The sequence below is a fragment of the Oryzias latipes genome, chromosome 24 (assembly GCF_053564925.1).
Source record: "Oryzias latipes strain Hd-rR chromosome 24, Olatipes_Hd-rR_3.1".
NCBI lineage: Eukaryota > Metazoa > Chordata > Actinopteri > Beloniformes > Adrianichthyidae > Oryzias > Oryzias latipes.
In genome coordinates, this window is record NC_136260.1 from 2,079,008 (window position 1) to 2,099,306 (window position 20,299).

General features: G+C 47.1%; 1 protein-coding gene across 4 annotated transcripts in view; it reads right to left on the reverse strand.

Moving 5' to 3' along the window:
* cdc42bpb (CDC42 binding protein kinase beta (DMPK-like)) overlaps positions 1-14,546 on the reverse strand; it is a 29,809-nt gene extending 15,263 nt beyond the window's left edge. For all 4 annotated transcript variants that reach the window (XM_078943098.1, XM_023952860.2, XM_023952861.2 and 1 more), the window contains exons 1-14: positions 13,425-14,546; positions 12,909-13,000; positions 12,720-12,803; positions 12,551-12,646; positions 10,820-10,968; positions 8,428-8,521; positions 6,498-6,698; positions 5,994-6,242; positions 5,684-5,912; positions 5,474-5,581; positions 5,253-5,386; positions 3,717-3,959; positions 3,250-3,360; positions 2,934-3,178 (exon numbers count right to left, since the gene is read on the reverse strand). In XM_078943098.1, coding sequence (XP_078799224.1) covers positions 2,934-3,178; positions 3,250-3,360; positions 3,717-3,959; positions 5,253-5,386; positions 5,474-5,581; positions 5,684-5,912; positions 5,994-6,242; positions 6,498-6,698; positions 8,428-8,521; positions 10,820-10,968; positions 12,551-12,646; positions 12,720-12,803; positions 12,909-13,000; positions 13,425-13,593 — 2,204 coding nt within the window. In that variant the 5' untranslated portion in view covers positions 13,594-14,546. The remainder of the gene's footprint in view (positions 1-2,933; positions 3,179-3,249; positions 3,361-3,716; positions 3,960-5,252; positions 5,387-5,473; positions 5,582-5,683; positions 5,913-5,993; positions 6,243-6,497; positions 6,699-8,427; positions 8,522-10,819; positions 10,969-12,550; positions 12,647-12,719; positions 12,804-12,908; positions 13,001-13,424) is intronic.
* Positions 14,547-20,299: the final 5,753 nt, after the last annotated feature.

A 20,299-nucleotide genomic window follows, 5' to 3' on the forward strand; every position in this document is an offset into this window, starting at 1 on the left:
TGACTGGTTGGACATTGACGTGAAATTTAGGGGGGGGGTTACAGGGCATTTAAGAGTCTGACTGCAGAGGGAAAGAAACTGTTCTTGTGTCTGGAGGTTCTGGTCCTGATGGACCTTAGCCTCCTGCCTGAAGGGAGTAGTTTCAGTAGGTAATGTCCAGGGTGAGAAGGGTCGGCAGCTATCCGGCCTGCACGTCCCCGGGTTCTGGAGACATATAGTTCCTGGACAGATGGGAGGCTGCAGCCGATCACCTTCTCTGCTGAGCGCACAATACGCTGTAGCCTGTTAATGTCCCTGGTTGTGGCACTAGTGTACCACACGGTGATGGAGGAGGTGAGGATGGACTCAATGATGGCCGTGTAGAACTGCACCATCATCTGGGCCGGCAGCGGGCTTTCTTCAATTGCCGCAGGAAGTACATCCTCTGCTGGGCCTTTTTGAGGAGAAGGCAGATGGATGGCTCCCACTTGAGGTCCTGCGTGATGGTGGTGCCGAGGAAACAGACAGAGTTCACAATGGTGATGGTAGAGTCTGTCAGGATGAGAGGGGATGAGGGGGCTGTGACTTTCCTGAAGTCCACGATCATCTCCACTGTCTTCTGAGTGTTCAGCTCCAGGTTGTTGATGCTGCACCACGAACCCAGCCGGTCCACCTCCCCCCTATAGGCAGACTCATCATCATTAGAGATGAGTCCGATGAATGTGGTGTCATCTGCAAACTTGATCAGTTTGACAGAGTCATGGTTGGAGGTGCAGCAGTTAGTGTACAGGGAAAAGAGCAGAGGGGAAAGTACACAGCCCTGTGGAGTTCCTGTGCTGATGCATTGGGTGGTGGAGACATTCTTCCCCAGCCGCACACACTGCCTCCGGTCTATTAGGAAGTCAGTGATCCACCTGCAGGTGGAGTCAGGCACGTTGAGCTGGAGGAGCAGTGATAGTGGTGGGGGAGGAAAGTGTTGAGGAAACCTGTTCAGTGAGGGGGGAGGAGGAGAGTTGTGGGACCTCAAACCTGGCATAAAAGGTGTTAAGCCTCTCAGCCAGTTGTAGGTCGTCAGCAGCATGATGGGCTCTGGGCTTGTAGTTCGTGATTTGCCTAAGCCCTCTCCAAACAGAGGTGACGTCGTTGACAGAGAAGGTCTTCTAGGTTCCTCAGTTATGGTGTTTTATTTCATTTTTTTTTTTTTTTTACTTATTGACAATCTAGGTATCATACATAAAATTACAAACAGTAACCATATAATCAACATTACATCCCTCAGTTATGATGAGGAAATTTACATCCGCGATTCCCCATTTCCCATGAGTCTTAGGGGCTAAAGGCGGGGCCAACGCCCGGCTCGCCACACTGTTGTACGTGTATGAGCAAGTATCAGCAGTGCATGGAGGGGTGAACGGGAAAAGCTCTCCTTCCGCTTGTGTCGCGGCAGCGTTATGGGAGTAACAGGACTGGTTAAAAAAAACACCCCGGTAAAATAAAGCAGCGGCGACTGAAAAGCGCGCGACTGAAAAGCGCGCGCCTCAGCGCGATACGCGTCAGAAGTCAGAAGCCTCTGCGCTCCGCGCTCGCCCCGCGCGCTCCTTGTCTCCCCTTCCTATCTACTCCGACACCTCTGGCCAGGGCAGCTTCAAGGAGGAGCACTTCGTCCCCATTGAGCCGGTGGAAGGAGCAAATCGTGTCTGTGCAGAGCAATCGGTGGATGCGTTTTTACGTGTGGGAGCCATCAGACTGCCATCGGCCCCGCAGCTCTATAAGAGCAGCAGGAGAAGATGTCTCCAGCTCACACGGAGGCTGTGAGCTTTTCAAAGCAAAATTCAGCTCAGTCCTTAGAAACCGTAAAAACGATCGTCGATTAGTGTTTCCAGTCGTGTCCTGACAAAATAAAGGCTGATGTTATTCCCACATATTTACGTGCAGCCAGCTGCAGATTGCAGCTTTTCCGTCAGCAGCAGAGCGGCTTTTCCAAACCCGTTGGTGATGGTGGATTTTTCACGCTGCTTTTAACGATTGCTTTTAACTTGAAAGCTTCATCATATTGTAGTGGCGATCACGTGCACGTTGGGTCTAATGGCACCAAAGGATTCTGGGATGCGGCTGGGCATGCGTGTTTCGTTTTGTTGAACCATGACTGAAGATTCTAAGACCTGAAGTGAGGTCCATGCTGTTTGGCTGCTTAGAGGTGTGTTGAATATAAATGCCTTGTGCTTGGTGTTAGATAGAGAATTCAAACCATTCACTGAGATCGAAAGTACGTACATGGCGGCCGCCAATTAAATCCATAAATTAGCCGCGTCACTGAACAAGGCGCAGGGCTGTAAGCGCAGGAAAAAAAGTAGCGGCTTGTAGTCCGGAAATTACGGTACATGTTTTGTTTGGGAACTATTTTGTGCAGCACAATTTTACGTGTCTGTATAAACAAAGGCGGAGCCTCCTGCCCCGCGTTCTTCATGGGTGTCAGGCTTCATGGCTAGCAGAAAGGTGACAGTGTCTGCAGTCTGTTTATTACTGGGCAATAAATAATATTCTGAGAAGATGTCTGTACCAGAGAGCACAGGTGAAGCCTCGCATGCAGCTAGAGAGCAGAAGAATCAACACACACCCCCAACACACGTGTGTGCGCTCCTTCCTCCAACACACAGCGTGCTGACACACATACACACAGTCATTGTACAACACCTGTATAGTTAGTCAGATAGGAAGATAGTTAGTTGTTACTGTTATTTGTCAATAAAGAATACTACTGTAATTGTATGTATTTTTCCGACGCGGCTGCCAGGGGATTTTGTGTGTTGTTTTTTTTGTTTTGTTTTTTTGGGGTGTGGGGGGTGTGGGGGGGTGCAGTTAACCGCAACACCGTGCCCCATGCTGGTTCATCACCGCGGTGATCATAAATCCCACACCGTCACAGCTCTGGGCACAACCAGTAGTCATCTCACCTCTCCTTCTTGGCTTTGTCCAACTTTTCTCGGAGCTGGAGCAGCTCCTTATTGGCAGCTAGTTGTGCTCCCTCGGACTCCTGCAGATCTTTGCGCATGTTTTTCATCTCTGTGGAGTGGGACAGGTCTCTCTGCAGCAACTCCTGCTCGTAGAACAGGACCTTTTTGTCGAGCTCTGCCTTCAGGCGCGACAGTTCCTGCTGGGACTCTGCTCCGGCTGCAGCAGAGCCCTGGCCCTGCTGGGACTGGAGTCAAAAACCAGGCTTTTGGTCTGCTTTAGAATCAGCGTGACAGGTGAGTGGGCGTGGCCTCTTACCTTCAGCCCCTGCAGCTCTGTCTCCAGCTGCTTGGAGTAAACCTCACTGTTCTCCCGGAGCTTCCTCTCCTTCGACGCCTCTGCCTTTGCCTCATCCAGCTGTGCCTCCAACTGCCAAACACATCAGAAAAAGGCTCTTATTGTGACGGTCCCACGGGGTCCATGTGCACCCAGTCAGACTGTCAGAGCTGGTATCATCCTTTCTGAATGAATCCTGGACCTCCAGAATAGCTATGAAGCCAAGTAGTGGTATGTGCTGCCTCCTTGTGGCCATAAGAGACTAATGCACCGTGACCAGGACTCTTCTTCACACCAGCCCTGAGGTCAAACTACCGTCTTCTTTGGAGCCTTTAGCACAGAGAAACTGTTTGCCATGGACTGGTATCATTTAAACAAACAGGTCACTTTAAGTCCATCAAGAGTCTGCAAGTGGAACATTTTAAGTGATGCCTTTGCCTAAATCTCACCTCCTTGCGGTTCTTGTCCATCTTGCGCATCTCCAGCCTCATGGCATCCATCTTCTGCAGGAGCACATCTGCCTCCTCCTCTTTGTCCCGGAGCTGGCGGGACAGTTTCTGTTTGGATGAGCGCAGTTCAGCCATCCTCTCAGACAGCTCCGAGTACTCCTGCAGGGCCAGCTTCCTTTGGGAGTGTGCATCCTTCAGCTCCTTCGTCAGACTCCTCATCCGCTCCAGAGAGTCACTCAGCTGCTGCTCAAGGAGGGATGTAACAGGTAAGGACATGCCCAGCCCAGCTTTTACCAGCAACCGGAGTGATTCCCAATCCTGGTCCTTGAGATCTAATCAGGAATCTCCTTATGGTGATTTAGGTAATCAGCAGCAAGAAGAGCAGGTGAGAAATGGGAAACAGGCAGGGTGATGGATCTCAAGGACCAGGACAGACACAACTACAGAGTTTTAGTCTGTACTCCAAATACATTGTGTGTATTTGAGTGTAGTTCTGAGCTGTAGTACACAGTAATAGTACAGGATGTGGTAGAGCAGTGGTCTCCAAACCTTTCAGGCCACGTACCGGTTTGAAAGAAGCCGAAGTTTACATTTAATATTTTGAGCTTCAGGTTTCTGAAAAACTAAAAACTTAACATTTAAATTCTACTACAGGAAATTTAGTTTAGAATTAGAAAATATTACAGATGGAAAGATTCAATGAAACAAAGTTGTTGATTTGTAAAAGTCGTTTCTGATTTGTAAACCGTTCAATAAAAGCAACATTAGTTTATTTTCATACAACACTGACAATTCAACCTCAGATCAGCTTTCAGGGAAGAAGATTGATCCTGTTTGGTTTTTACGTCAATCCTGAGGAACATTTTCTGTGCCAAAGTTTCTTAACAGGTTTCTGCCTAATTCACTCATGCTGCAGGAAAATTCATAAATGTCCATTTTACAAGTGTCCACAGATCAGAACACAATTTTATTTGATTGACTCTTTATTTTCTGTTAAAGGTTTGCGGTTGGTTTAAACTTAAACTTTGTGATTAAGATTTTCCTTTTAATGTCTTGGTGGATGCTGACGTGAATCCACCGTGTCTGTAACTTCATTATCTGAGAGTGAAACATTCACGTCTATCGCTGCACATCAGGCTGAGAGGCTTCTGGGCCGTCAGAACAACCGTCTCAATAAATCCGTATTTGGAGGAAGACTCCCGGCTTTGGAGCAGCTTTCTGTCTCCTTGTAGTTGAAGGCTCTTCTCCGGTTTCCTCACTGACTCTTTTCTCCCCAGAGAAACTTTCCAAATACATTTATTGTTTGCTTTTTATTAGCTTTGGGTTAATAACTCAGCGGTCCGAGCAGCTACTTAAAGACACGTGAAACGTCAGGACAGACGGATGAGGGGAACTGAATTCTGTAGTTTTTCAAAATAAAACTACCTTCAGTACCAGAAAATAAACAAAACAGAAATAATATAAGTGTATGTATGTTTTTTCTTTCTGCGGCCCGGGGGTTGAGGGACACCCGTAGTAGAGAACCGCCCAAGTTACCTTGTGGACATCCTCCTTCTCCTGTCTCAGGGCCTTCACCTGCCTTTCCAAAGCCTTCAGTTTGGAGGCTGAGCTCTCGTAGTCCTGTCTGAGCGTAACTGCCTCCTCCAGCTGGTGCTCCAACCTATCAGAGTCTGCACCATCGCAAAAGCGGGCTTTAAATATGTGACACGACAGAAAAAGACCTCAAGGATGTGTTGGTGATGCTGCTACGTTATGACCTGCCAGCTTCTTCTTGAGGCGATCGATCTCCTCATTTAGCTTCTTGATTTCTTTGTCTCGAGACAGTGTTCCTCCTCGAGACGGAGCCTGCAGAGCGAGAGTGGACTCTGCAGGTTTAGACACAAAGCAAGCTCAGTATCTCAGCAGCAAGTCACGGCAGAGCCACAGTCCATGCTGACCAACTGAGATGATGCAGAAGCCGTTCTCACCCTGCAACTGCCGGTTCAGGTCCTGTTTTTCCTGCTCCAGGCATCGGATCCTCCTTTCGAAGGCTTCCACGTCCCGCCCTTTAACCTCCCCCTCCTTCTGCAGGACTCCCAGTGCCGCCTTGCTGATGGAGCAGCGGTCAGAGAAGCAGCTGTCAGTGGTGAAGGTGAAGCCAACGAAGGGGAGATGCTGGCCGCTGAAGCCGGAGTGAGACACCGGAGGTCCAATGTCCTGCATAGAAACAGACTCAGAATCACCTGCATACTGGAAAAGAGGGGGCTAAAGCCAGGTGGTAAGAGGCTCAGTCCTCACCGGGTTCTTCAGAACGTCATCATCCACATCAAAGTTGGAGGTGTCTGTAGGTGAAGACACGTCAGGGATGTAGGGCGCCTCCATGGAGCGGATGTTGTCCCAGTCAATCCCTTTGAAGAATGAGTGGCTCTTGAAGTCTGAGATCCCATTCAGTCCGAGGCGACGCTCCCTGGAGCAGATAAGCCTCTGGATCAGATCCCTGGCGTCCTCCGACACGTCAGTCACATGAGAAGGAAACTGGAAACGCTCCTGGACCCATAAAATAAAGCAGTTTCAGGAGGAGAGGGGACCTGAAGGCAGAAATGGAGAGCAGGCTGTCTGTCCAACAAGGGACACATTCAAATTTAGAAAGTGGGGCGAGAGTCTGGAGACAGAAGACCTGAAAACAGCAGCTGAGGACAAGAAACTGAGCTTCAGAAATGCTGGCATCAATGTTCCACAGCAATGAGAAGCCTTCACATCTTTAAACCGCTTCCAGGAGCTGCAGTCACTTGGCCGTCTCACCTCGTGGTTCATGATCTTGCCGTAAGTTTCCACCAGCGACTCTGCATAGAAAGGCGTCTCTCCAAAAAGCATCTCGTACATGCAGACTCCCAGGGACCACCAGTCGCACTCAGGCCCGTAACGACCCATTCCGTCCTCCATCGCCTGCAGGATCTCTGGTGAGATGTAATCCGGGGTGCCCACTGCCACCGAGGATTGCACCTGCAGTGGTCACAGGAGGAGGAGCTTTAGCCCCCTGACCAAGCAGAGATCAGTAGGTACAACTACTACGGATGCACCGATTCATTTGCCTGAGGTTGAAATCACATCAAAGATCATTATCAGGGGACTCAAAAAAAAAGAGTAACCAGATTTGGCCAAGACAATTGAAATCTGACTAAATTGGAGTGAGTGTGTGTTAACTTGGAGTGTGTGTTAAATTGGAGTGATTGTATGTTAACTTGGAGTGTGAGTGTGTGTTAACTTGGAGTGATTGTATGTTAACTTGGAGTGTGAGTGTGTGTTAACTTGGAGTGTGTGTATGTGTTAACTTGGAGTGTGTGTATGTGTTAACTTGGAGTGTGAGTGTGTGTTAACTTGGAGTGAGTGTGTGTTAACTTGGAGTGAGTGTTAAATTGGAGTGATTGTATGTTAACTTGGAGTGTGAGTGTGTGTTAACTTGGAGTGATTGTATGTTAACTTGGAGTGTGAGTGTGTGTTAACTTGGAGTGTGTGTATGTGTTAACTTGGAGTGTGTGTATGTGTTAACTTGGAGTGTGAGTGTGTGTTAACTTGGAGTGAGTGTGTGTTAACTTGGAGTGAGTGTGTGTTAAACTAGAGTGAGTGTGTGTTAACTTGGAGTGAGTGTGTGTTAACTTGGAGTGAGTGTGTGTTAACTTGGAGTGAGTGTGTGTTAACTTGGAGTGAGTGTGTGTTAACTTGGAGTGTGAGTGTGTGTTAACTTGGAGTGAGTGTGTGTTAAACTAGAGTGAGTGTGTGTTAAACTGGAGTGAGTGTGTGTTAAACTGGAGTGAGTGTGTGTTAACTTGGAGTGAGTGTGTGTTAACTTGGAGTGTGTGTTAAACTGGAGTGAGTGTGTGTTAAACTGGAGTGAGTGTATGTTAACTTGGAGTGAGTGTGTGTTAACTTGGAGTGAGTGTGTGTTAACTTGGAGTGAGTGTGTGTTAACTTGGAGTGAGTGTGTGTTAAACTGGAGTGAGTGTGTGTTAAACTGGAGTGAGTGTATGTTAACCTGGAGTGAGTGTGTGTTAACTTGGAGTGAGTGTGTGTTAACTTGGAGTGAGTGTGTGTTAAACTGGAGTGAGTGTGTGTTAAACTGGAGTGAGTGTGTGTTAACTTGGAGTGAGTGTGTGTTAACTTGGAGTGAGTGTGTGTTAACTTGGAGTGAGTGTGTGTTAAACTAGAGTGAGTGTGTGTTAACTTGGAGTGAGTGTTAAATTGGAGTGATTGTATGTTAACTTGGAGTGTGAGTGTGTGTTAACTTGGAGTGAGTGTGTGTTAAACTAGAGTGAGTGTGTGTTAAACTAGATTGAGTGTGTGTTAACTTGGAGTGAGTGTGTGTTAACTTGGAGTGAGTGTGTGTTAACTTGGAGTGAGTGTGTTAACTTGGAGTGAGTGTGTGTTAACTTGGAGTGAGTGTGTGAACTTGGAGTGAGTGTGTGTTAAACTGGAGTGAGTGTGTGTTAACTTGGAGTGAGTGTGTTAACTTGGAGTGAGTGTGTGTTAACTTGGAGTGAGTGTGTGTTAACTTGGAGTGAGTGTGTGTTAACTTGGAGTGAGTGTGTTAACTTGGAGTGAGTGTGTGTTAACTTGGAGTGAGTGTGTGTTAACTTGGAGTGAGTGTGTTAACTTGGAGTGAGTGTGTGTTAACTTGGAGTGAGTGTGTTAACTTGGAGTGAGTGTGTGTTAAACTGGAGTGAGTGTGTGTTACCATGCCGTCCTCCATCATGTGCAGACACGACCCGAAGTCTGCCAGCCGAATGTGACCGTTCACATCGAGCAGGATGTTGTCTGGTTTAATGTCTCTGCAGAAAAGCAAAAGAGACAAGGTCAGCTGCTTCACACCTCCTACCACTTCTTATGTCTGCCTTTTCACCAAGTACTGCGCCCCCTGGAGGCCAGAAAGCTGCTGCTTCTGAAGGCCATGTTGTGCTGTCATACAGAGCTGTATGATAGCTCTCTGTAAGAAGCAGAAGTTTCTTACTCTCTCTTTGTGTGGTATGGGAGATGTGGGGCTTGGGGGGGTCGGCTCTTCTAGTAATGGGGCCCCTGTTGGGCTGGGGAGACCTGAGCCCAACACTCCTCATACCACCACTTGTAAGAATGATTTGGGGGGAGGGGGGACTCCTTGGCAGGGTCCCCCTCTACCATGGTTGCCGCCTCTATGCTCCCCTCTCGGGTTTTAATTGCACCTTAGACACGTAGGACCCTTCGCGGGGGGGGTGGGGGTGGGGGGTGCTTAGACATCCCTACCAGCAAGCAGATATTCTCTCAGCGCCCTACCCGCAAATTTTAACTGCACCCTTCAGTACACACACCCCTTTACCCCATGACAATATAAACTTCAACACACACTCCAGCAGGCTGGGTGGGTGGCTGCCTGGAGCATGGGACGGGTCTCCCCTGGAGGCCCTGGCTCGTGCCTGGGGTTGGGATGGATGCCCGGAACTCCTGGGGTGGTGGTGGGCTGCTCGTCTGTGGCTGGGGGTACTCTCTGAAGGTGGGGCCCACGCTGGGCCACATGGCACAGCAGGGGCTTTTATTCTGGCTGGGCTGGAGTTTGCCCTCTCTGTCCCTCTATGCCTCCCTGCTCTCTGACGTTGGGGCCCCTGTGGCAGTCCTGCTGGGAGGCAGATGCTATTACCCCGCGGGGTATTTCCTGTATCTGTATAAGGTATTGATATCGGGGGATCCTGGCTACCACTGCTGCGGGGGGGGGGGGGGGGGGGGGGGGTCTTCATGTGGGGACTGAATGAAATGCTTACATGTGTGTTTGTATGCATCCATATGTGCATGTTTTAGCCGTAGTTGTATTGTCTTCATGTTGAGATGTTTGTATGTGAACATTATCGGAGCCAACAGGTATGTTGGTAACATTTGAGTGTGTGGACAGGCCCCGCCCCTTTTAATTAACATCAAAGCCTGACAGAAATTATGATAAACTTCCAGCAACTTGTTGCTTGAAGTCAGTGCTTCAGGTGATTAAGAGATGGGTGTCATTTCCTGTTCCAGAAGGAACAAGCCTCCTGCACTATTTGCAGTCCATGTTCCTCTGTTTTGGTCAGATTTTAAATAACTCTAATACCTCCACACAGGGGCCAAACTTTTATTTTTGAATCACCAGCCGGTAGATAAAGAACAATCTACCTGCTAAACATAGTTTACCGGCCAAATTAGAATACTCTAAGTGTTTTACTTTTAGATTTTTTTTAAAGAAAATGAAATTGCATTAAAACAAGAACAAATGAACAACAAATTTCCTAATTCTGCTTCCAGGTGATCACATTTTATATGAAATCATAACAGAAATAGCCTGAAAACACAATAATGTTTTTGATTATTGTTATTCTACATCAATAACAATAATCGACAGTGGCTCAGGTGGTTGAGCGGGTCGTCCAATGATCGAAGGGTTGGCGGTTCGATCCCCGCTCCCACCAGCCAACTGTTGTTGTGTCCTTGGGCAAGACACTTCACCCTCCTTGCCTCCAGTGTGGCTCCACTGGTGTGTGAATGTGCATGTATGATCCCGGTGATGGTCAGAGGGGCCGTAGGCGCGAAATGGCAGCCACGCCTCTGTCAATCTGCCCCAGGGCAGCTGTGGCTACAACAGTAGCTACCATCACCAAGTATGAATGAGGAGAGAATGAATAATGGCCACAATGTAAGCGCTTTGATACTGTTTTTTATGGATGTCCTATGAATTCATTTTGTTGTATTTATCTGCTACGTCTGTGAAAATACTGTCAGACATTAAACCTGTTTCCATTTGGACAGACAGAGCAGCTGTTTTTCCAGTTTTACACTCCTCTCTACTCAAAACCCTCATTTTAAATCTGTAAATCTCCAACGCCTTACACAAACAGGTTAAATTCAGTTGTCGTTTTGTGCAAACCAACAAATGTTTCATATCAGTTTGATAACTGCGGCCATGCCAGCTCCTTCAGGAAGGGAGTGACTATTCGACATTTTCCTGTAAGCACCGCTAGCTTCCTGTCTGTCACCCGTGCTCAGCAAAGAAGTGATCATGTGATCCTAGCAGCAGCCCTCATTATGTTACCGGGGCAACCAGATTAGACACGTCACCTGTGAACCTGCTGTACCTGTGAACGTAGTGCTGCTGATGAATGGAGTGAACGGCGAGGACCATCTCCGCTACGTAGAACCTAGCCATGTCTTCAGGAAGACGATCCTCAAACTTACTGAGCAGCGTCAGAAGGTCGCCCCCCACATAGTAGTCCATGACCAGGTACTGTAAGTGAACACAGAAACACAACGCTTACACAAACACGCACACAAAAATCCACTCAGAGGGAATAAATAAATAAATAAGCATGGACACACATAAGCACGCATAGCAGGACTAATGCACATCTATAGATAAAGATGTGCCTACATACTCAGAAAACCCCACAGGAACACATGCAGATAAACACAAAGATACACAACAAAAGTTACAAAGGTAGAAACACAAACACACATGGATGCACGCACAAGAAGCACAACTTAACACAAAATAGGTATAATAATAATAATGATAATCATAACATTAATCTGCGTTTTTCCATACGTTCAAAGTTCTTCCAATGTGTCCAATATTCATTCATACTCCATGATGGTAACTGCTGATGTACCACAGCTGTCCTGAGGCAGAATGACAGAGGCGTGGCTGCCAGTTGACGCCTACCCCCCCCCCCCCCCCCCCCCCCCCCCCCATCACTGAAGGCAGGGAGGGTGGAGTGCCTAGCCCAGGGGGTAAGCGTCTGTGGTGAGCGGGGATCGACCCTGATCCTTTGATCATTGGTCGACCTGCTCAACCGCCTGAGCCACTGGCGCCCAAAGCTACACAGGTAGAGCTACACACACACACACACACACACCCACACACACACACACACACTCACACAGCTACAGCTAAACACACACAGAACACAGACACACCTACCGGTACACACAAAACTCTTTTATACATGTATCCAGCTTTTAATAAAACATGAGTTTTCAAAACTCAACAAATTTGGAATTTAGTAGATATTTGGAAAATATTGAGATGTGATGACTGGTTGGACTCAAATAAAGGTCTTCTAGTCGTGTCTTTGTAGACCCAGAGAGTCCAGGTCAGAGACCAGAGCTGCTGTTGGGGGGAGAAAGTCTGGAGTCGTGCAGGACATGAATGACAGCAGTGAGATGTGCTGCACACAAGAATTGTTTTTTGATTATCATTATGCTGTTTTAGCCTAAATAAAAAAAACAGCATTGTTTTTAGGACAGTATCTGCAGTAGAAATTTGCTTTTTAGTTGTTGGCGGGGCTGTTGGAGCGGAGAGAGCCTTCCCCCATTTCCCATCATCCAACATTAGCAGTGCAACAAAAAATGGACATCAACATCAGATCTATCCAGTCGTACAGTTTAGATCCAGATTTCAGCTCAGACCAGGAAAACAAAGACGTTCATGGATCCATTTGTCTGTTAGTGGATGATCAGAATGAAGCAGAGCAGAGAACTTATGACCTGCTGACCTCTAGGTCCTACAACAGTCAGCAGGTCAAATGATGTGAATAAAGTAATACTAGGAAACAGAATTTTATTTTTTCCTCTATCATGAGAAAAATGCTACAAGAAGATTTTACATTTTCATTGAGGTGGGTCTTTAACATCACACGAGTAGAAAACTAGAATGGAGAATAGACACTCAGTGTTTAGGCAGTGATACCCACCTCCACACACAGACACGCACACGCAAAGACACACACACTCGCAGGCACACATACAGCAGGAATGACGTCACCGAGACATGAACGATCGATGGAAGCTTCTGCCGACCACTCACTCACCAGGAAGTTGTCATCCTGGAAGGCATAATGCAGCCTGGTGATCCACTGGCTGTCTCCCTTCACCAAAACGTCTCGCTCTTCACGGAAACACGCCGTCTGCACACATGACGAGTCAACCAGGGGTTCCCAGCACCACTGCAGCCCACTAACACGTCAAAGGTGGACCCACCTCAGCTCTCTTCAGCATTTCCCACTTGTTGAGGATCTTCATGGCGTACACCCTCTCTGTGTTCTTCATTTTCACCACAGCAACCTAAATGAGGGCAGGACGTTACTACTGGAGTAGCGGTGTGCGTCCCTCCCCCCTTCACTCTGCAAACACTGCCTAAGAGGAAGAGGAGTCCAAAGGAATTCTTACCTCTCCAAAAGCTCCTCGACCAATCACCTTCAGCATCTCAAAGTCGTCCCTGTGCAGCCTCATGTCCTTCACGGCCGTGGTGAAGGGTTTCACTGCAGTGCAGAGGGACGCCAAACACAACCGGGTCAGTCCCAAACAGGCCAAAGGCCCATCCCTCCCCCCTAAACTGGTGGCTCCAGATGAGGCAGACTGCCAAGAGGCAGAGCGCTGACCCCTCCATGGGTCAGACTGCAATCCGACTTACAGGACCTGTTCTGACCCCGCCCACATCTGAGGTCATCTATCTCCCACCGCTGGTGGATCAGCGAGGAAAGCCTGGAAAGATCCAGCTTTCCAGAACCTGCTGCGATATCATAGGATTGGAGAAAGCAGGTCACACAGAACCAGGTCAGAACTGGCAAAGCGGGGGGGTTGCTGCAACTCGCCGCTCCTTCCTTCCTTCCTTCCTTCCTTCCTTCCTTCAGGGAGGGGTCAGAACAGGTCTCCCACTGAGGTGTTTTCTGTGGCGGTCCTTACCCCACTGCAGGAAGTCGGTGACGTGCTTCTCCCTCTTTAACGGGCAGCTGGAGCATTCGGTGTAGAGGCAGACGAGCAGATCCAGCAGCGCCTCCACACTCAGGCAGCCCGTCGCCCTCCGCTCCAGCAGCAACTCCTCCAGCCGCGCCAGGCGCTCCTTGGCCGACATCCTGCCTGGCGGAGGACTACCGCCGCTGTCCGCCCAAAGTGCCAGCCGCCGCCGCCGCCGCCGTGTCCGTTGCCCTGAGGCGCCGCTTCCTGTCGAAGCTGCTAGCAGCAGCTAGCTCGTTAGCTGTGGAAAAGCATTCCCGACATTTTGCTCCGGGTCGCCGCCGCCTCACTGCGTGTCCGCCGGTTAGCCGAGCCGCAAATCTCCGTCAGCCAAACAGGCAGTGGGCCTGCGCGTGTAGCGCCTCCGCATCGGCTTTAATCCGATAAAACTAGACTTTCCTTCCAGAAATCAGCGTCGAATTCTCAGAGCTGCCGTCACTCTTCCATGTTAGCCGCTCGGTGTACCATCCCGGGAAATGAGCCCGAGGCTTCGAAACCGGATCCGGTGGTTTCTCAGTGTCTGTAAACTCCGACAGCCAGAACCCTGATGGATTACAGGCGAATTTTCGGGAGTTCTAAGCTGCTGCCGGTGTAGTTGATCAGTAGGAATATGGCTGAATCCAGGTCGGATGAGCCAGGACAAGCTGCAGAACCCAAATCCCGTTTCCGTTCTAGCGGATTTCACATTAAAAGACGCCCCACTTTTTTTTCTTTTTACAAATCACTACAAATAAATCATGATTCAACATAAACGACCCAAGTGCTGATTTGTTTTTGTTCTTTCATGCATACGTTTAGGTTGTTATTTTCATTTATGATTAATTCATTGGCTGGTTTGTTAATTCATGTAAACATTTTCCATGCATTCGTTAAGTTGGCTTGTCTGTTCATTTGGTCATTTTATTTACTCATAAGTTCCCCTGGAGGATGAGGTCAGAAAAAGTTGATCCATCAACGTTTCGGTCGTGAATGCGGTTGTGACATAAGCAATTCGTCCTCGTTCAGTTGTGTGACACAAAGCCCTCACTAGATTTTCCTCCCCTGCTCTTGTTTTATTCTGAAAGGTCAGCTCCTGGTCTGGGAAGCTTCACGTGCAGCCGCGCGCGGATGTGACTCATCCCGAGGAACTCCAAGGCCCCGCCCTCCTGCAGCGGAAACGCTCCAAACGATGACGCCGAGATTTGATTGACAGGAGTTAAGAGCGGACCCCCTCTGCAAAGACTGGCAAATAATTCACCAATAAACCAACTAAGTTGTTTTTATCATATCTGAATCACTTTTTAAACAATGATTTGTATTTGTTTTATTAATAGGTTCATTTATTAAATTGAGGACCCCCCCCCCCGAAAACGAGATGACGCCTCTGAAGGGGCTTATCCTCCAACCTAGTCATCTAAATAGACTTGAATCCGGTAATTGTATAATAAACATGAATCATAAAGAACATAAAATCATCCATTTCAATAGGGATTGGCTAAACTGAACTAAACAGACTAGACTAAACTGGGCATTCCTGCCCTAAGACCCGCCTTCTCAGTAAGAAAAAAATCTTTAAAAAACGGAAAGGAGTAAGTAAGACGGATAATGCATGAATTGCAATGCACCAAACAGAGGCATTGAGAACTAGATAAGAATAGAGGACAGAACCCCAGTGCACCATAGTTTCCCCAGCTTCTAACTTCTAGCAGCCTAACAACGAACTGTTATTGTTACTAACTAACTAATACTAACTAGTCTGACAATAAGCCTGTCCAAAGAGGAATGTTTTCAGTCTAACTTTGAATGTAGAAACTGAGTCGGCCTCTCTTCCATGAGCTGGGAGTTTATTCCATAAAACAGGGGCTTGGTGGCTAAACGCTCTACCTCCAACCGTACTTTTACTAATTCTAGGGACCACAAGCAGTCCTGCATTAAGTGACTGAACTGTTCTGATTGCATGGTAAGGGACTATGAGGTCTTTGATATAGATTGGGGTCATACCATGTAAGGCCCTATGGCTGCTTTGTTTTCATTGCCTCGGTTTTTTATGTCTCTTATCAATACAGTGAATTGTAAGTATAGAAGAAAATGTTTTATCGCTATTTTTATAAGTAGGATTTCTTTAGACAAAGCAAAGCAAAATTTAAAATCCATGTTTGAACAACAACGTCTGTAATGTGTTTTTCTTCATGTTGTCCAGCAGGAGTCAGTAATGAGCTGTGAGGTTCGGTTTCGGGGGTTGATTCCTCCTCCCTTACAGGTCATGTCTCTGAAAAAGGAAAAGTAGTGCCAAGTTGTAAACCTGGAGTTTCATCTTCCAAGAGATGGTTTGATGCCACGAGTGGTTTCCTGCAGGGATGCAAGGCTACAATTTAGCCACGGTTCAATTCGTACCTTGATACTTGGCTACTTAAAAATTAAAAACCCCACAAAAAGTATTCTTTTAAAGTCTTCCCAACACAAAGTTTGTATCAAACAGCTGTGAGGATGGAGATAAAGACGAGAAAAGAGAGAAAGAATCAGGACAGATGGAGGAAAGAAACAGGCTGGTCTGATGGTGGACGTTCAGGGCAAAGCCAGTTCAGATCAAGTCAGTCATTTTTAAATAGTATTCTTAGTTTTAAAAAAACATGCATTAGCAAGATGTTTAATTTATTTAAAACATGAAATAATTGTTGCTTGGCCGTATGATTTAGTGGAGAAGAACACAGCAGAGGTGAAGGAGACAGACATGAGGTTGGTGATGCATCTGATAGAAAAGACAGCAGAGATGAGGGAGGAATCATTAAACTATTAAAGTCACAAAAACCTAGATGCTCACTCTGGTTTAAACTTCTGCTGAACACCTGTTCACCTATTCTGGGAAAACAAGTGCAGACATACACGACAATCAGTCCCAACAGAGAAGAATGAGGAGAGAGGTTCAGATGAAGATAATGATGATAGAGAGAAAGAGAGACGACCAGCTGATGATGAAGAGGGAGAAGAACAGAGACGACCAGCTGATGATGAAGAGGGAGAAGAACAGAGACGACCAGCAGATGATGAAGAGGGAGAAGAACAGAGACGATCAGCTGATGATGAAGAGGGAGAAGAACAGAGACGACCAGCTGATGATGAAGAGGGAGAAGAACAGAGACGACCAGCTGATGATGAAGAGGGAGAAGAACAAAGACGATCAGCTGATGATGAAGAGGGAGAAGAACAGAGACGACCAGCTGATGATGAAGAGGGAGAAGAACAGAGACGACCAGCTGATGATGAAGAGGGAGAAGAACAAAGACGATCAGCTGATGATGATGAAGAGGGAGAAGAACAGAGACGATCAGCTGATGATGAAGAGGGAGAAGAACAGAGACGACCAGCTGATGATGAAGAGGGAGAAGAACAGAGACGACCAGCTGATGATGAAGAGGGAAAAGAACAGAGACGACCAGCTGATGATGAAGAGGGAGAAGAACAGAGACGACCAGCTGATGATGAAGAGGGAGAAGAACAGAGACGACCAGCTGATGATGAAGAGGGAGAAGAACAGAGACGACCAGCTGATGATGAAGAGGGAGAAGAACAGAGACGACCAGCTGATGATGAAGAGGGAGAAGAACAGAGACGACCAGCTGATGATGAAGAGGGAGAAGAACAGAGACGACCAGCTGATGATGAAGAGGGAGAAGAACAGAGACGACCAGCTGATGATGAAGAGGGAGAAGAACAGAGACGACCAGCTGATGATGATGAAGAGGGAGAAGAACAGAGACGACCAGCTGATGATGAAGAGGGAGAAGAACAGAGACGACCAGCAGATGATGAAGAGGGAGAAGAACAGAGAGATACGGAGAGGGCATTACTCAGAAGATCCTTCTGAATGGCCTTCAACACACAAATTTGGGGAATCATTGAGGCAATACACTGTTAAAAATGGCTCACAAAAATGTTCTGTTTCTATATCCATGATCAGCTAAGAAGTAATGAAATGTATACCTTTAAACAATAAAAGTGTAGTGTGGGTGTTTAGATAGCGAGGTGTGAATGGGATGTTTTATTATGTGCATTTATGTCTGTATGTTTTTGTGTGTGTGTGTGGGGGGGCGCTTTTTTACGTGGCCGCATACCACTATGAAATTAGGTAGTTGCGCCCCTGGGTGGGGGTCTCTATCATTTGTGCAGACACAGTCCTGTGCATCGCCGGAGAGTGGCTTGAGAATGGAAACAATCTGAGAGTCTGTAAGCCATTCAAGAGTGAAATATGGAGTTAAAGGTGGCCTTCAGACCTCTGAACCTGATGTAGGGATGGTGATCTTTACAGAATGCATAGGACTTCTCTATGAGCAGACAGACGGCTGAGAAGTGATCTGTTGTGGATCAGTGATTGCTGCAGAAGAGCCTGTCACCCTTATGTTTGCTAAAGGGCAGGATGACCCTCTGGTCAAGGCGCTGGGAAATCCCTGTCTCCCAAACCTTGTTAAAGGTGTGGGCTAGCCACTTGACCATGTAGTGCTCACCCGATTTCAACATCTTAGTGGTTATAGCTGAGAAGGCGGGGACTTTCCTGTTGTTGAGATGTCTTACAGCAGCTCCAGCTTCCTGGGGTGTAATGGGGTCTGTTCTGAAGGCATTGCTGGGGGCAGCAGCATTGGGAGCTGTTGAGCCAACAGGGTCAACTGAGGAGACATTGTGATGCAGAAGGAGGCTGAAGGTTCATATCCTTGTTTTTGGATGTGGATTTGAGGTTTTGGGCTTCTGCTTGACAGAATTTGTTCTATCCTCTGAGCGTAGGGACATTACGCTGATGGTTCAGCCGCGCATACTCCATCAGGTGGCCTTCACGTCGTTGTTTGAAGATCTTAAATATCTGCTCTGATATATTTTTTCCAGTTGTTTGCTCTTTCACAGTTTTTCAATTTGTCCTTGGCCTTAAAGTATAAAATGAAAATAAATACTGGCAAAACTATCATGTGCACCTGCCATCCCTCAGTAAGCACAGAAAAGCTCATTCTTCTCATCAATGTTCCCCTGCAAATCCTCCTCCACTCCAGCATCTCCTTACCAGTACGTAGAGGCTTGTCTACAAGGTTCAGCATCTTCAAGTCTTGTCAAGTTCATGTTTCTGACCTGGCTGAGTCCCAGTCCATGTTTCTGTTACTTCTGTCTTCAACCAAGTTTTGTCCACGACCTTTCTCCAATGAATGTCCTATTTTATTGATCCAGTGCACCACTTCAATCAAGTCATTGTGAATTTCTCAGTGTGCAACAGCTGTTGTTTCCTGTTTTTACTACAAACTTGGCCTCGTGGAACTACAACTTCAATGTTCTACTTCCTATTCGGATTACAGACTCTGCCTCAGTCTTCCTGCACTGCCTCCTTCAGAAAGACAAAGATTCAACTCCCACCATCAGAATTTATGTGGGAACAATAAAATCAGATGGTGATGGTTGTCATGCTGAAAGAGCCAGCCACGTTTCATCTTTAATGCCCTTGCTGATGGAAGGAGGTTTTCACTGACTATACAGGGGCCCATTCATTCTTTCCTCTACACGGATCAGTCGTCCTGGTCCCTTTGGTGAAAAACAGCCCCAAAGCATGATATTCCCACCCCCATGCTTTACAATAGATATGGTGTTCTTTGGATGCTGCTCACCATTCCTCATCCTCCAAACACGACCAGTATAGTTCTTACCATGGGACATTCTCCCAATCCTCTTCTGGATCATCAGCACTGCAGGGTTTGAGTCCCTGGTGGTGTAGTGTGTTACTGATGGTAGCCTTTGATACTTTGGTCCCAGCTCTCTGCAGGTCATTCACTAGGTCCCCCATGTGGTTTTGGGACTTATGCTCACAGTTCTTGTGATCATTTTGACCCCATGGGGTGAGATCTTGGAGGGACCCCCAGATGGAGGGAGATTCTCAGTGGTCTTGGATGTCTTCCATTTCCTAATAATTGCTCCCACAGTTGATTTCTTCACACCAAGCTGTTTATGTATTGCAGATTCAGTCTTCCAGCCTGCTGCAGGTCAACAGTTTGGTTTTTGGTGTTCTTAGACAGCTCTTTGGTCTTGGTTTGGAGTGTGAGTGTTTGAGGTGTCTTTTATATAAATAAAAGTTCAAACTGGTTCCGTTAATACAGTACAGAGTAGAGGACAGAGGATCCTCTTACAGGAGAAGTTACAGGTCTGTAAGAGCCAGATATTTTGCTTGTTCGCAGGTGACCAAATACTTACTGTCCACCATAATTTGCAAAACAATTCTGTAAAAATCAGACAATGTGATTTTCTGGAATTCTTTCTCATTTTGTCTCTCATAGTTGAAGTTAACGTATGATAAAAAATTACAGGCCTCTCTCATCTTTTTAACTGGGAGAACTTGCACAATAGGTGGCTGACTGAATATATTTTTGCTCCACTTGACTAAAGAAAGAGCCTAGAATGAACTGCAGTTCTGCTTCTTACTTTGAGCAGAGGAAGACTGTGCCGTAAAGCTGAGCGACTAAAATACTTTCTTAAGCTCATTATGACACCCTCCCAGCAGCAACTCCTCTTCCTCGTCTGTCTAGCAGCAACTCCTTTTCTTTGTCTGTCCAGCAGCAGATCCTCTTCCTCGGATGTCCAGCAGCCCCTCTTTGAAAAATGCTTCTACCAAAGCTAAACTCTGATGTAAGCTTATGAGTGATCAGGATCTGCAGCTTCACTGAGCCGAGTCTTGGATTTGATGGGATTATTGTGTGGAAAGCTAAAGTGGGTCACAGAAGATTTTCAAGAGTTGATATGTCAAGGATGGATCCAAACCTTTCATGAGACTGAAGCAAACTGCCTGCAGACAATGAAAACTTGGATTTAGGTTTGTGGAG